Source organism: Aspergillus fumigatus, chromosome 2 (assembly GCF_000002655.1).
Source record: "Aspergillus fumigatus Af293 chromosome 2, whole genome shotgun sequence".
NCBI lineage: Eukaryota > Fungi > Ascomycota > Eurotiomycetes > Eurotiales > Aspergillaceae > Aspergillus > Aspergillus fumigatus.
In genome coordinates, this window is record NC_007195.1 from 1,513,093 (window position 1) to 1,527,515 (window position 14,423).

General features: G+C 51.0%; 5 protein-coding genes across 5 annotated transcripts; 1 reads left to right on the forward strand and 4 right to left on the reverse strand.

Annotated features, from left to right (window-relative positions):
* Nucleotides 1-253: 253 nt before the first annotated feature.
* Nucleotides 254-3,880, reverse strand: AFUA_2G05410 (uncharacterized protein; the record flags this gene model as incomplete). Its single annotated transcript, XM_744578.1, has 1 exon — nt 254-3,880. One exon carries the CDS (start codon nt 3,878-3,880, stop codon nt 254-256), a length of 3,627 nt encoding a protein of 1,208 aa, XP_749671.1.
* Nucleotides 3,881-4,915: 1,035 nt separating this feature from the next.
* AFUA_2G05420 (pre-rRNA-processing protein ESF1) lies at nt 4,916-7,213 on the reverse strand (the record flags this gene model as incomplete). Its single annotated transcript, XM_744579.2, has 2 exons — nt 7,118-7,213; nt 4,916-7,041 (listed from the first exon to the last, which is right to left on the reverse strand). Exons 1-2 carry the CDS (start codon nt 7,179-7,181, stop codon nt 4,916-4,918), a joined length of 2,190 nt encoding a protein of 729 aa, XP_749672.2. The 5' UTR covers nt 7,182-7,213.
* Nucleotides 7,214-7,416: 203 nt separating this feature from the next.
* On the reverse strand, nt 7,417-9,585 carry AFUA_2G05430 (uridine kinase family protein). The gene is made up of 8 exons (XM_744580.2): nt 9,239-9,585; nt 9,026-9,153; nt 8,795-8,939; nt 8,697-8,739; nt 8,528-8,641; nt 8,437-8,478; nt 8,153-8,384; nt 7,417-8,081 (listed from the first exon to the last, which is right to left on the reverse strand). The coding sequence occupies exons 1-8, from the start codon at nt 9,410-9,412 to the stop codon at nt 7,598-7,600; spliced, it is 1,362 nt and encodes a 453-aa protein (XP_749673.1). The 5' UTR covers nt 9,413-9,585; the 3' UTR covers nt 7,417-7,597.
* An 83-nt stretch (nt 9,586-9,668) lies between these two features.
* AFUA_2G05440 (glucose-induced degradation complex GID8) lies at nt 9,669-11,405 on the forward strand. Its single transcript, XM_744581.2, has 4 exons — nt 9,669-9,908; nt 9,964-10,043; nt 10,229-10,424; nt 10,638-11,405. The coding sequence occupies exons 1-4, from the start codon at nt 9,891-9,893 to the stop codon at nt 11,148-11,150; spliced, it is 807 nt and encodes a 268-aa protein (XP_749674.2). The 5' UTR covers nt 9,669-9,890; the 3' UTR covers nt 11,151-11,405.
* A 98-nt stretch (nt 11,406-11,503) lies between these two features.
* Nucleotides 11,504-14,409, reverse strand: AFUA_2G05450 (putative NADH-ubiquinone oxidoreductase 64 kDa subunit). Its single transcript, XM_744582.2, has 5 exons — nt 13,310-14,409; nt 12,911-13,251; nt 12,701-12,851; nt 11,916-12,647; nt 11,504-11,853 (listed from the first exon to the last, which is right to left on the reverse strand). Exons 1-5 carry the CDS (start codon nt 14,130-14,132, stop codon nt 11,837-11,839), a joined length of 2,064 nt encoding a protein of 687 aa, XP_749675.2. The 5' UTR covers nt 14,133-14,409; the 3' UTR covers nt 11,504-11,836.
* Between the last annotated feature and the right edge of the window lie 14 nt (nt 14,410-14,423).

The window sequence follows — 14,423 nt, forward strand, 5'->3', positions numbered from 1 at the left end:
ATCATGTTGAAGGTAAGTGTACCTGATGTGTGCGGAATATCAAAGATCATACATGAATCGAAAGAAGAAAAACTCAACACAGGGGTATCATAACAATCTTCAAGCTGCAGAAACAGAGAAAGTACCACCCGCAGGCTCGATGAGACCGGTGCTCGACGTATCATCGTCTGAAAACCGTCAACAAGCGTAGAAAGTTAAAAGTCAAAAGCAAACGCAAGAATATGCAAATAGCTGCAAGAACGGGATAGAAAGATCACCAAGCCTCCTCAACTTCAAGTAGCCACTTGCGAATACCTTCTCTCAGGGTATTGTCCGCCCCTGCCAACGAGCGTCTGCGCTCTCTATCAGCAAGGCCGACTTCCCCGTCGACGTCCTCGCGGCAATGCTCGGCTGTCACACTGCGGACCACTTCTTCGAGAGCACCAAGCACCATCTTGCGGCACTCCGCACGGGGAACCTCAATAGATGGAACCTCATCTCGAGAGACAGTATCAGAAGTGTTTTTATCTTCGCCCCTCCGACCACGCGACGGCGACTGGGCTCTCGAGTGCGCCAACGATGACTGACCACTCTGTGCGAGAACACGCTCGAGCGCATCAACAAGTGTACCATCCAAATCCATGACAGGCTCCTCAACAAATCGCTCTTCGTATTCAGGGGCATCAAAGGCTTCTGCCACAGAGTTCGCAGACGCCCCGCTCGAAGCGGGCGCGTTAGAGAAAAAGCTTGTAAGCTGTGACGCAGATGTGGGATGACCAAACAGATGGCGGGGGGTCCCCGGTTGAGAGGCAGCTCCAGGTGTAGATGGACTCCTGCAAGAGCCATTCCCGACAACTTTACGCCTCAGACGAAGCCGCTTAACTGTGAAGTTCCTGGTATCTGCAATCAAGGTTGTTGCGACGTCCACCCACTTTCCTTGTCCTTCAGGTTCAAAGGAAAACGCGGAACTAGGTGTAGGCTCGGCTTGCATTGCGCGCTTGATGTCGGCTTCTACGCTGGCAGAAGGTCGCACGCCCTGAAGCAAAAAGTCCTCGTGGAAATTCTTCAGCCATCCAGCAACATTCACGCTAGGTCCGTCGTTGTCCCTGGGGCCGCCACAGTGAAATCCGGAATTGCTGCTGTGTGTGGACGCTAGAGCATCAACACTGGTGACCGACGTTCGTGTCTTCTTCGGGGACGCTATGGTCGAATCGCCTGACGACGAAAGGGAAAGAAACCCGGGAAGCGGAAGTTCCACGTCCACGATTCCATCATCACCCCGCACAGACAGTTTCAAGGAAGATTCTCTGTTCTGCTCCGGCACGGACGACGGCTCTGGAGTATTTTCTTCCGGCCCTTGCTGACTTGAGGATCGAGGAATCGAGATAGTGCCACTCGTGGTAGTCTCTGAGACTTCTCCGGGTGTCTCGCCCGAAACTTCTTTCACCATCTGACTCAGCGTTGGAGGGCTTCGCTTAGAGGGGCCGACATAAGCAGACACCGAACGCTTTCGAGGTTCCGCAACTGGGACGGTGGGATTGCCTTCGGCTGTGGACGACTCATGGCGCGAGATCCACAAACCGGAAAAGATATTTCCCCATCGGCCACCGTTGGAAGGGACACTGCTGTTAGCACTGACGGCTGAACTCTCGCTTCTTTGCAAGTTACGTAGCAGATTTTCCGACGCCAGGCTGTCATTGACGCCCGGCGCAGCTGGGTCTGGATCCTCTCGGTCACGCCGAGTCTGCCGCGACGCAAAATGGGGAACAGGAACAGCGCTGCTGGGAGTTGCCGTGGAGGTTGTCGCTACACAGGTGTTTTTATTGCGTGGGTCTCTATGCATGGGAACACCCAATGTCCGAATGGAGCGAGCATCAGAGCCTCTGCGATGCGGAGCAAGCTCAGGAGCCGACGTGTCGACGTCGTCCGCCGATCGATGGGCTGTCTCATTAGAAGAGGCACTAACAGACCTCTGGTGATTGTCACTATCGGCCAAACGCTGTGCACGTGATCGCCGCTCAATGGCCCTGCGCAAAGGCTCCTGTCTCAGGACGGGCACGGTCGGTGGACTTTGCGAAACGGCCCGTGCTGACGCCGAGGTCCCTGGGCGAAGCGGCGACGGAAGTGGCTCAAAGCGTTGCTTGGCCGGAAGGAAAGCCGATAGTAAGAATATAAGCCGCCGGGCCGTCATCTTGTCAGGCGAAATGATAACAGTTCTGTGAGCAAGGACAGGGTCTGCGTCCTGTTGAGCCTTTTGCTGGAGATAATGTCGCCGGCGGTACCAGTCGGGGCCCAGTGTACTCAGCCATTCTGTATGGTTTCCCAAAAACGCAGTGATCAGCACTAAGAAGAAAAAGCTATGCTCTTTGTCCCCAAGATTGCGCACAATTGAGCGTCCCTCTTCACGCCAAACACCCCAGCGACTCTGGCCAGTCACGACGTGCGGAGTTTGAAGAGCAACGCTAATACGACGGGCACTGCGGAAAGCCTCGTCCTTCAACTTCGAATTCACGGCCAGTATGTTCGCCGGCAGATGCACAATCGTCTGGTTCGTACGTTGCATGTTTGGAGGCTTTGCAGGCTTCGGATTCGCTCCCAATGAGTCCACTTTCTTCAACAGAAACAGTATTTCCTTCCGAGAAAGTCGCTCCAAATGTGACAGGGTACGGTTGATCACATCCCAGTGATCCACCAACAGATCAATCCGCTCATCCAAGCTTGCCGGAGGAGATGCAAGCGACAGGCTATCATCCAGGAAGCCGCCGCGCCAGCGATGGTCTGAGTCCAACGAGCACGACATCCGCGCCTTGGGTGAGTCGGTGGCTTGCGTACTGAAGCGTGAACCGGGCCGTCCTGTATTACGAGAGAGGAGCGGAATTTGGATTGTAATCGCCACCGCATACATCGGAGTTTTCTTCTCCTTGATCTTTTTACGCTTGGTAACATCGGGGAATGGGAACCCGTTTTCCGGTAGCGACTCTTGGTACATGGAAGTCGGGTGGTCGGGCCGATCAGACGTGTCACCTGCCTCCGGCAAGTTGACACTGAACATCCGCGTCAGTAGAATGGTGACTTTGGATGGAGGCTTGGGTTCGGAGCCCCGCGATGCACCCATGAAACCAGAGGAACTTCCCGTTGTATACGCGCGTGAGAGCGAGTTACGGGTTGCTGGCGATTCGCTTGAAGTTCTACCTGAATCCTCATCTGCAGAAATGATATGCATCTTGGTCGAAGAGCCCCGATAGCTGAACGCACTGCTGCCAAAAATGCAGTTCAACAGACCAGAGTCATTGTTCTCGGCCGAATGACGTGAGCGGCCGGCTTCATTCACCCCACCTGCAGGCGACAATGTAGAGCTGCGGCCGCGAGCGCGGGCAAAAGCACCAGAACTCATGGGCGGCGATCTGCGGGATTCCGCAGCGACAGAAAACGGGCTCGAATCAGCGGCCGACGAAGGAGGGGGATATCCGCGCCGAGGAGCCCGCGAGAGACTGGAAAGTGTGCGAACATGTCTCGTCCCAGAATTGTCGAGCACGTACGGTTCTGAATCGTGAGGGCTTGACGTCACGTCAGACGAGTTCGTTCGAGTATCTAACAACACACACGCATCCCTGTCGCCAAGCGCGTTCTGTGCAATTATCACCCGGAAGTCCTTGACGGGATCTAGTTCCACGCCACCTCGATCGTCGTAGGCACCGGCAGCATACGCGTTCGGCGAATTGAATGTGCTATGTAACGGATAGGCATGGGTATTCGACCGTCGTAGCAGGCTCGCATCCGGGAAAAGGAGGCCAGATGTGTGTTCTTCTTCAGTCACGGATTCCAGCTGGGTAGCGTTTCTATTCGAGTACGCAGCAGGGTTCAATGTTGATGCCGCACTGCTCAACAGACGGCCCAACATGATGATTCAACTAGTGACGAGTGGTCAAGTATGCAACAGTTAGTAAAGAAGTGGCAGTACAACGCCTGGCCCTAATGGTCACGGCACACACGAAACAGAACAAGCCACGGAATTGTCGACGTGAGATTGAATATGACAGGTAACCAACAGCCAGACTGATAACCTAGACTGAGCTGCCGTTCCCCAACATCCAACCCTACCGATGAAAAACCATGATCAACCCAGGTTGACTGAGGTGCAATTGTGTTCCTTCAGAATCGACCAGAAAGGAAAGACACCACCTGAACAGTTTATCGTCCAGTGCGGGGGATGCTCACTTCTGGCAATCAAAGAGTTCGTGCACACACCAGAACTGACTAGGGATGAGAAAGGAACAATCTCATCACTAAGAAAGATAAAGCATCAACAGACGGGGAAAGATGATGAATTGAGTCCGGAGTAGCGAAGTCGGGGGAGCGGGGAGAGTAGATACGTAGTGAGAGTGTGTTCGGAGATGGACGAAAGGGCGGTGAGCAATGAAATCTGTCACCACCACACAGAACCAAGCGAAAGAGTGAGATTCTCCGTATTATCCACGCATGATCTCAGCCTCATCTCATTCCGCTGCTGATCGCATGCAGCTCATTGGCAGCTTGCATGCTTCCCTTCTGTCAGATATACCAGGGTGGACATATAGACATACATATCTAGTAATGATGCTGCAGGCGGGGTAGGACGAACACCTCATCCTGCATGGACCAGGTTACTTCTTCAAGTCATTCAGCAGCGAATAGGGCTATGGAGACTGCAGGCAGCTGAGAATGTGCTGAAATCTCATGTTACTGGGACTTTGTCCCGTGGATGACTGCCGTTATAGAAAAGGAATCTAGGGGAATCAGGATGTATGATAGATTGTCAACAAAGATGGAGAATACTTTTATTACACCTGCAAAGATGATGTACAATATTGTGGTATATATCCTGAATATCCTGAATCCCACTATGCTTGTGTCTTGTTCGCTAGAGAAAATCAAACCAAGGTGAGTGCAGTCAGACTCATGTCTGTTGCGTGTTCCGCTTCACTTTGTCCACCAACTTTTTCAAATCATCCGAGCCGGCGTTGCCTGCAGCGCTCTGCTTCTGCTTTTTCTTCTTCCTATCACGCGAGGTGCTTACTTCTTCGTCCCCTCGGTCGTCCCGATCCCTTCGTCGCTTGCGCCCTTCATCCAGCAGTGCTTTCATGCCCGGTGTGGGTTTGAACTTCGGGTTGGTAGGGTCGATGGCATATTCGTGGCTCTCGAACAGCCTTGCGAAACGAGGGTCGCTGACGTCCATCTGGAAATCGTCATTGACTGTTTGAGCCTGGTCCTTTGCCTTCTTCTTGTTCTTCTTGCGGGCTTGTTTCTGCGCCTTCTCAATCTCATTCATATCAAAGTGTTTGATTTCTGATTTCTTGTCGTCCAGCATCAGGAGTTCCAGTTCGGCCCGCTTCGCCGCGTTCGCGGCCTCCTCGGCCTCGCGTTCAGCACGCTTCTTACGCTTCTCCTCCTTGCGACGAGCGGCAGCAGTGGCCTTGCCATCCGGATCGTCAAAGAACGGATCGTTGAAGCCCAAGTCTTCGTGCGCAGCTTGTCCCTCGCCTGCAGACGATACATCGTCCCCGTTGGCATCAGCCTTCGCCTCCCCTTGAGTTTCCCCGCGCTTCAGAGCCTTCAGCTTCTCCTTTCTCCGCTTCTTGCGCTCACGCTCTTTCCGTATATACTTCTCGATCGTAGTCTCCTCTCTCTCAGGCTCGTTCTCGAAAATGGTGTCGCGTTTGGGCTCTCCTGCCAAGCCCGACGTGAAGGTGACCTCCATTTCGCCGACAGGACCAGACGATTTGGAGGACTTGAGAGGCTCTGTACTTAAGCCCAGGAGAGCCCGCAGGCGCTGCCGCTCTTCCTCTTTCTTGGAGATCTTTGTGCTAGACCCGTCTCCCTTTGTAGTATCCACAACTTCCACCGCCTCTTCTTCTCCCTCGTCATCAGAACTGTCACTGGCAAGATAGGCCTTCAGATCATTCTCGTCAATATCCTTGCGACTGCCTCTGAAAGCTCGGGCTTGAGCTTCCTTGCGCGATTTGTCTTCCGCGTCCCATGTAAGCTTGACCTTGCTGTGCTGCAGCGCATCAGTCACGAACTCATTCGGTTGGTATCCGTCCGGGATCCGTTCACATTCGTCGCGCGGCTTGTCGTCGGAGAAGTCCGTGTCCTCCGGTACGAACCGAAGGTCAAAGAAGTTGGCACTGGATAGATACTCAGCTCCGTCCACGGAGTCGTACACATGTTTCGCAACATCCTTGCTCGAGAATGTCAGGATCGCGTAGAAGTACCGCAGTCGTTCCAGTTGATACTTTCGTAGCTGGGTAGAGTTGAACTCCTCGCCCTGATCTTCCTTCAAAATCGACTGCTTGATCTTTTCCTCCTCTTCTTCCGAATCAAGATCCTCTTCGTTCTCCTCATCGTCGTCCTCCTGGCGCTTGTTCGTCGCGAAAATCTCCCGAGGAGGGCCTTCCGTTTCCTCCCTCTCCATGCGCTCCTTGCCAAACTCACTCGGGTACACAGAGACCTTCAACACCCGGCCGCCGGTCGGAACAAAACTGGAAAACACAGCCATCAGATCCTCCGCCCGGATATTATCCCAGTCCAGGTTGACCACCGCAATGCGATTCGTGACTTCTCCCGTCGGCACATCCACCTGCTGTTTATCGGGAAAGTCCAGTTCTTCAATACTCTGTTCCTCCTCGTCGTCCTCTTCTTCACTTTCCTCATCACTCGAGCTCTCCTCTTCCGAAGACGAAGATGAGAATCCTCCGTCCCGAGCAGGATCATACGCCTTGTCTATCCGCTTCAACTCCTTGCGAACCTCGTCATCGTCATCAGCGACTATTCCATCTCCCTCCTCGTCCTCGTCCTCATCTTTATCTCCCTCTTCGTCGCCCTCCAACTGGTAAAATCTCTCCAACTGCTTCTTCGTGTCATCGCGAGCAAGCTTGCGTCCATAGCGATCAACCGCGGCATTTCGAGAGAAATCCTTGTCGCGCAGCATGTGCGCAAAACGCTTGTCGAGCTTCACATGGGTCTGGCGTTTGCTGGGAAGGCGATATCGCGGATCGGTCTGGATATTAGCAAATCTGGGATCAGCTAGAAGTAGGCAGTCAAGAGTTAGCATTTTTCACAACAGCCTGGTGGTCATAAGCGAAACGAGGGTTGCTCGTACTGATAACAGGGCCGGCCTGCTTGTCGGCCTCGCCGCTCTTTCTGGATTTCTTTGAGTCCGGCATCGTGGAAGTTCCACGGAAAAGCGGCTAGAAAGAATTGACTCTAATGAGAATGCGACCGTGTGGAAGTCAGACTTGAGTATGTTGTTTGGAGTCTGTAGCAGCTTTCGGGGCGCCTCTTCTACAAGATTTGGTTGATAAGGATAATTTTCTTTTGGCGGTGGAACCAAAGAATCTGCGCCGGTTTCTGCATTGGTCCGTGCGTCCCTTAGAGTTCGTTCTACATGCATAGGGTGATGCTTGATGCTTCCGCATTCCGCGCCTTACTTGGCAATCATACTTCATACATTGTGTAAATGGGTATGTACATTATTCGCTTGGTTGCCGCCTGACACTATAGACCAAGTAAATGCAATCCTTCACCGGCATCGACACTGTCAATGTACAACCACCTGATCCAACACGGTCCCGTCAAGAATCTAACATCCGAAATATCTCTTCTCCAACCATCGAGGCTCTCGCTCCTCTTCGATCCTCCCTACAATGACCCTGACTTCAGGGTAAACGGTGCTAAGCCGCTTAAGTCCAACCTTTCCAGCGGCACAGGTCACAAAGACAATTCTGTCTTCCGCGACTCCGTGATCAACTAAGACCCGAACCGCCATCAGGGCAGCTCCTCCGCTAGCCATTTGAGGATCAAGGAGCATGACTGTTGCGTGCTCTTCAATGCCTGGCGGCAGTTTCAAGTAATGCAGCTCTGGCTCCTCGTTCCGCTCGTTCGTTTGAATGAGCAGTCGACCAGTAATACAGTCAGGAATAGTTCGCTTGAGAGCTGTTTCAAGACAAGAACCACCTCGCAAAATTGCTACTGCAGACACTAGACCTTCCGGATGTAACCCGTTATAATTCATCCCTTGAGGGGTCTCAACCTTCACCGGTTGATACCGAGTACAGTCCAAGGCCCTATTAATCCGATGTTATGGTCAGTCCCAAACTTGAACTTTTCAGGCGCTGGCACATAAGGGTCAACGCACTTCTCTATTAGTAGACAAGCGAGGCGGTCAAAATAAAAGACAAAATCAACCTGTTCCGTGGCAGGGTCCTGCAATATTGTGTTCATGCTGATGAATTGCGGGGTCTGAGGCATGAGAAACACATTTGCCGACAATTGTTCTTCTGAAGCGATCATCTCCAGCTTCTGTAACTCTGCGCTGTGTTTGTCGGATTTCTCCTGAAGTTTGCGCTGGATATGTTTCACAACCATATCTGGGACTATTCAGCAAAGGCGTGCAAACTGAAGTTCACCATCTTCGCTTACCGATAGCCGTTCTGTTCTCAATTCCGCGGGGGATGATAATATCTACTTCCGTCAGACAAGCAGAGCGGGAGGGAATTTTGTGCTAGCTAACCCGAAACCGACCGCTGAGGCTCGACGTATTGCTTATACGATGGCTTGACAAATTGGAACCATTGTTTAATGATACCATCAATGTCTCTGCCTCTCTCCCGGACATCACGCAATACTGGCGCCGCCTTGGTTAGGACAGTTAATCATACTGGGTATGATTTTCCACTCACTTCTGCGTCCAAGGCAAACATCCATATCTGCCTCGACAAAAATCTGAAAAGGGTCTGATAAGTATCTTGAGGTAGTAAGTGGGTGAAAGTAGAATTACCTTGACGTCCAACATCTCCATGATCCGAGGATCATGGAGCGCCAGAATTCCCTCTAAGATCAAGACATGCGGCGAGTAAAGAGTGGTCGTCTGCGGTTGGCGCTGATGTTCAGCAAAAGAGTAGACAGGTATGTTTGCTTTCTTTCTTTATTTGGTTGACGCATTTGCTGTTAGCTGCGTGCAAATTTCCGGAGAGCTTGGTGGATTACGAGGAGCAAGGAGAGGAATTACCCTTGCTTGAGATCCCTTAACGTCTGTACTAATGCATCGAAGTCGATTGCATCCGGACAGTCGAAATCGAATTCATTTGCATGCGCTTTGGCATGTTGCTCTGGAGTCAAACTCTTATAGAACGAGTCCTGTACCAGAAGGGGTTAGAAGTCACGAGGATGCACGAAAATGGCTTATATCTATAGAAATGATGTTCGAACGGGTCCTTAGTACCATATCAAGAATCACAACCCATGGCAGATTCAAGGACTTAACAATCTCCATGGCCACAGACGTCTTGCCGGAGCCCGAGCTGCCTGCAATTCCAATGATACTCAAATCCGCCCATGGTGGAGAGTAGTATCTCTTCTCCGTGGCCGAGGAGTAAAGAGGAGAGAGAGACTCCATGTCGCTACTTCTTCAAGTAGAAGCTCCCTGGCTAGAATAATTAGAATGCGGCGCAACAGATTCCTGACCTTCCACACATATCATCCAGAAGAAAATATATGACGGCCAGGTCAGGAATCGCCAGTGCTGAAAAGATCCTGGGCCGATAAAGAACTGCAGATAATAATAGTCAGGCAAGAAACCCTCAAAAGCTTCTTTAGTGATAGCGCTTAGACCGACTGAGTTTAGCGTTGACCCGTGACTTTTCGCTTACGGTTTAGTCTTAGTCCGAGAGCTCTAAGCGTGACCCAAAATCCTGCCGCTTTTCTTACCTGCTTTTTCCTCTTCTTTCTCTTTCTTCTTCACTTCTCTTTTCCCCCTCAGAGAATCTCTCTCTCTCCATGGCTTCCGTCTGCGAGGTTTTCCATCTTCACAGACAGCCGGAGCAGTTCCAAGGCACTTGATACCTACATCAAGGTCCAAGCCACAGTATCCTACAATGTCTTCAGCTAATTACGTATGCTCTTTCACGGGTTGTGCGCGCGTAATAGCTTGATTTTAACGGGATGCAGATGTCTCCCACTTCCTCAACGACAACGCCAACATGGCATCAGTTCGAGCGGAAGGTCGATGAGATCAAACCGTCCAAAACGTGAGTTGCTTATTTCATTGTTTTTTATTTTTCCTGAACACTTTTTATGATGATCTTGAAATCAAGTTGGGAATCTCTCTGAAACTTCGTGAGGAGAATATGTTAACTTGTGTTTCTGAATCGTTCCTTACTTTACTCTACGCTTGACGTCTTGAGTTGCCTGCAATTGCTGATCATCAGTCCAGTGATATAAACTATCTAGTGATGGATTACCTTATTACCAATGGCTACCCAGCTGCTGCAAAGAAATTTGCAGTTGAGGCAAACATACAACCCAGGGCGGACATTGAGTCCATCCAGGAAAGAGTAGAGATCCGCACTGCGATTCATTCTGGCAACATTCAAGCTGCAATCGAGAAGATCAATGATCTCAACCCACAGGTATGCATATTTTTCTCTCTTGCCCTCCTGCCCTACCACCTATCCTTTGCTAGGATTATATCGGTTTACATGCACCACTCATAAATCCCCTTATGGGTTTTGATGATAAACAAACATCTTCAGTCCTCAGTATGATTAGCAAACTACTCAACTGTCATGTCAACATCATCATACACTCGGTGGGATATTGCCTTGCTGACTTGGTTTGTATAGATTTTGGATGAAAATCCATCTCTGCATTTCGCATTACTTCGCTTGCAGCTTGTGGAATTGATACGCACGTGCATGTCCACGCCCAATGGTGACATCAGCCCTGCCCTCGAGTTTGCGACTTCACAGCTCGCTCCGCGGGCGCCCACCAACCCTCAGTTTCTCGAGGACCTTGAGCGCACTCTTGCTCTTTTGATCTTCCCTACTGAGAACCTGGCGCCATCCCTTGCGCCATTGTTGCATCCTGACCTACGTAAAGATATTGCTACCAGGGTAAATGAAGCTATCCTGCAAAGCCAGGGTGCCCGTAAAGAAGCTCGGCTGCGCAATCTGGTTAAATTACGCGCCTGGGCGGAGCAGAAGGCCCGAGAAGCCAAGAAAGATCTTCCTGAGAAGCTCGACCTCGGACTCTATGATGGCAACAACGTAAAGAACGCTCAGAGCACCAGTCAGAATGGTGACTCAAATGATACTGTAATGGCCAACAACGGAGATGTTGACCCGATGATTTCATGATCAGCGATGTTGCATTGCTTTGGTCGATACTCTCTGCCGCTTTTCCAGTTTAGCGAGGAGTTCGGGCTTGATTTTTGCATCTGTGAACGCTGAGCGCTCAACCATAGTGCTTTCCTCATAAGTGAGGCATTTCAGAAATCAAACACTGATTGTTGTAAACATATCCAATCAACCAACCACCTTGCGTTGTTCTTATAATCCCGTATGAAATGTCTTGGCCATCCTATAGTAGCCCATTCACTTGTTGACTCACCCAACAGGGTAACCTGGACGCGAAGACCAGGGGCTCAGTAAAGGTGAAAGCATTCCAGCTCTTGTATGTAGATACTAATCAGTTTAATTGACCGCATCATCGGTAACAGCCAGGAGAATATCAAACAGTATTCATCAGCATTGGTAGAATGGATTCTATCGTGTATGTATATATATATATATTCTAGGAGACACTAACCACAGATTGTATCACTGATCCCAAACAAGTAGCCACATGACTTCAGCCAACATCGATTCCAACGCGAGTGAGCCCTAGCCAAATATCACACATAATATGGACAAAAGAGACACGAAGAATTGGGCATTCAATCTTTTTTATCGATCTAACAGCAAACCACAAGGATGAATGGACACGGTGGTATGTCCTTTCCTATGGCATGCCAGGGCAGGCTGCTTATATCCAGAGGGTCCGATTAGAAGCTCATAAGATCTATTGAGAGACAAAAGTTTAGCTATGGATTCATGAGAAAGAACATGTGCGAAGAAACAGACCTCGTCCAAAAAGTGCTCTCTTGGCCCAGTCCATGGCCAGCATGCACCGTGTGCGGAAGCTGACGCTCTCCGCGAAATAGACGCTTCGCCACAGGTACATGGCCAGAACGCCACCGCTGAAATTGAGTCCGCCGAAGTCGAAGACGGCCGCGTTGCTGATGTATGCCAGGCTGCCGAGATGCTTGTATCTGAAGGGTTTGTAAACGATGTTGTCGACGTCGCCGTGTTCGATCTCGTTGGCTCGCATGCCGGGGAGCGCAGCTGCGATCTTGGTGAGTTTGCGGCCCAGATATTGGCCTTGTTGGTTGGCGCGCTGGGCGGTGGCCGGGAGGGAGGTGAGCTTGGTGTCGATCTGGTGGAGGAGTTCGTGCAGTTCGCCGAAGTCGAGGGTGCCGGAGCGGTCCTTGTCATACTGTTCGAACAGCTTGTCTAGTCGGCGGAGGTGGTTGGCTGCCTGGGGGAAACGCTTCCTGACTCGGTTGGCTACGTCTTTCCATTCTCGGAACGTGAGGTGGACTTTCTGGGGATCCTGGCCCTTCTCCCAGGCGATAGTGCGCAGGAACGAAATGATATTATCGGCGACCTTGTTCTGGACGGTCGAACAGTCACCGATGGCATACACGTCGCCCAATGGAGCTCCGATTAGACGCAGGTGAGTGTCAGTTTCCAGAGCGTGCTTATTGTTCTGGGCCTCAAGCTTGTCGCAGAGTTTCTTGCAAAGTTCAGCGCGATCTGTGCAATAGTCAGTTCCGAGTACGTCGCAGACCAAAATAGTAATCACATACCAACTCCGGTCGACCAAAGGCAGAAACCCATTGGGATTTCCTTCACCACCGGCTGGCCATTCTCGACTTGAGTGAACAAAACTCTGTCGTCGCGGACCTCCTTCACTCGCGCATTTGTCAGGACTTCAACGTGATCACGGTTAAAACGGGCCTGTAGGTATTAGCCTCGTCAATCGTCTTAATGTCAGCGAAACAGGTGAAACAGCGTACTTCGGCATACTTAGACAGAGCCTCATCGTAAGTGTTCAGGATATGGCTCCGACTCTGAATGATGTGAACGGAGATCTCATTTCTCAAAATCTTTGGGAACGAGTGAAGCAGGTCCTCATTGAGCAAGTCGAACAATTCGGCTGCGAACTCGACGCCTGTCGGGCCACCGCCGCAGACAACGAACGACAACAGACGCCGACGTTCTTCGTCGCTAGTAGTCGGTAAACAAGCCAACTCCATGTTCTCGAGGATCTTGTTCTTGATTTTACGAGCATCATCGATCGTCTTCAGGAAATTACAATGCTCGAGTCCTTTGACACCGTGGGGGTTTGTGACACATCCTTTTGTAGTCCAAACTTAGTATCGACAACACGGAAGAGACTCACGGCCCGCACTCACCAACAGCAATTACCAGCTTGTCGTACGGAAGGTAAAAGTTCTGCTTTTTGCCATTGGCATCAACTTGAGACACCTCAACCAGCTTTTCCGAAAAATCCACATCTTCGGCCTCTGCCTTCAAGAAATGGCCATGTACTCGTTGGATGATTCGCCGGACAGGCTCAACAAGCGAGCGCAGCCCCAGAGTCCCAACCGTCGCAGAGGGCAACATAGGCGTGAAAAGGAAATAGTTCGTCGGCGATACCACAGTGACATGATAATCTCCAGGATTGAGATTTTTAAGAAGCGCGATACTGCCCCAGCCCGTGCCCAGAATGACCAAACGTGGCTTGTCGTTCTGCTGCACCATCGCCTCCGAGTCGTTGTCTCCCACCAGGACCTCCGCTATAGGCAGGTTCTTCGGGCCCCCGCGTCGAGGGTTAAGTGCCAATTCAGACACAGGAATGTCTTCAGAGCTAGGGTCTTCACGGTATGTGGTCGCATCGTAGATGAAGAACGCGACTACTGCAACACCAGTCATGACAATGAAAAATCCACAGTATGTGAAGCTCTTTACGAGTATGTTGAGGGCAGGGGATTTGCGGGCCGCTTTAGCCATTGGGTCCTTTCCCGTCGACTCATATCGAACTGATAACGACGCACTGTGCAGGATATTTGAGATGCGCTGCTGGGTCACTGGTCGCCGCCGGGTCGTATGTAAAGCTCGAGACGTAACAATGCTAATTGAGGAGTTAGGTTTCGGGAATTGACCTCTATGTGATACAAGACAGATCCTCCTGAGCGCCGCAGTGTTTGGGCGGCTTCGGAGTAGCGCCGTGCTCATGGCGTACAAGGGAGGTGTGCGGCTAGGTGCTTCTATTCGGCAGTGTCGGATTCTGTCGATGCTGGCTGGATGATTTCACCGGTAATAGGCCGGTACGGAACGGTAAAAGAGAGAATCGAAGAATTGAACATGAAAAAGAAGGACTGGTCGATGGAAAGTTGACCACAAAGAAAGTCTTTTGAACAATAAAAAGGAATGGGAGCGACCCGACTACGTCATGCCACACTAACAACAATCGGCACTAAGCCTTCTGGGGCCTCATATAAATATAGCGGTGGGTATCTCGGCTCG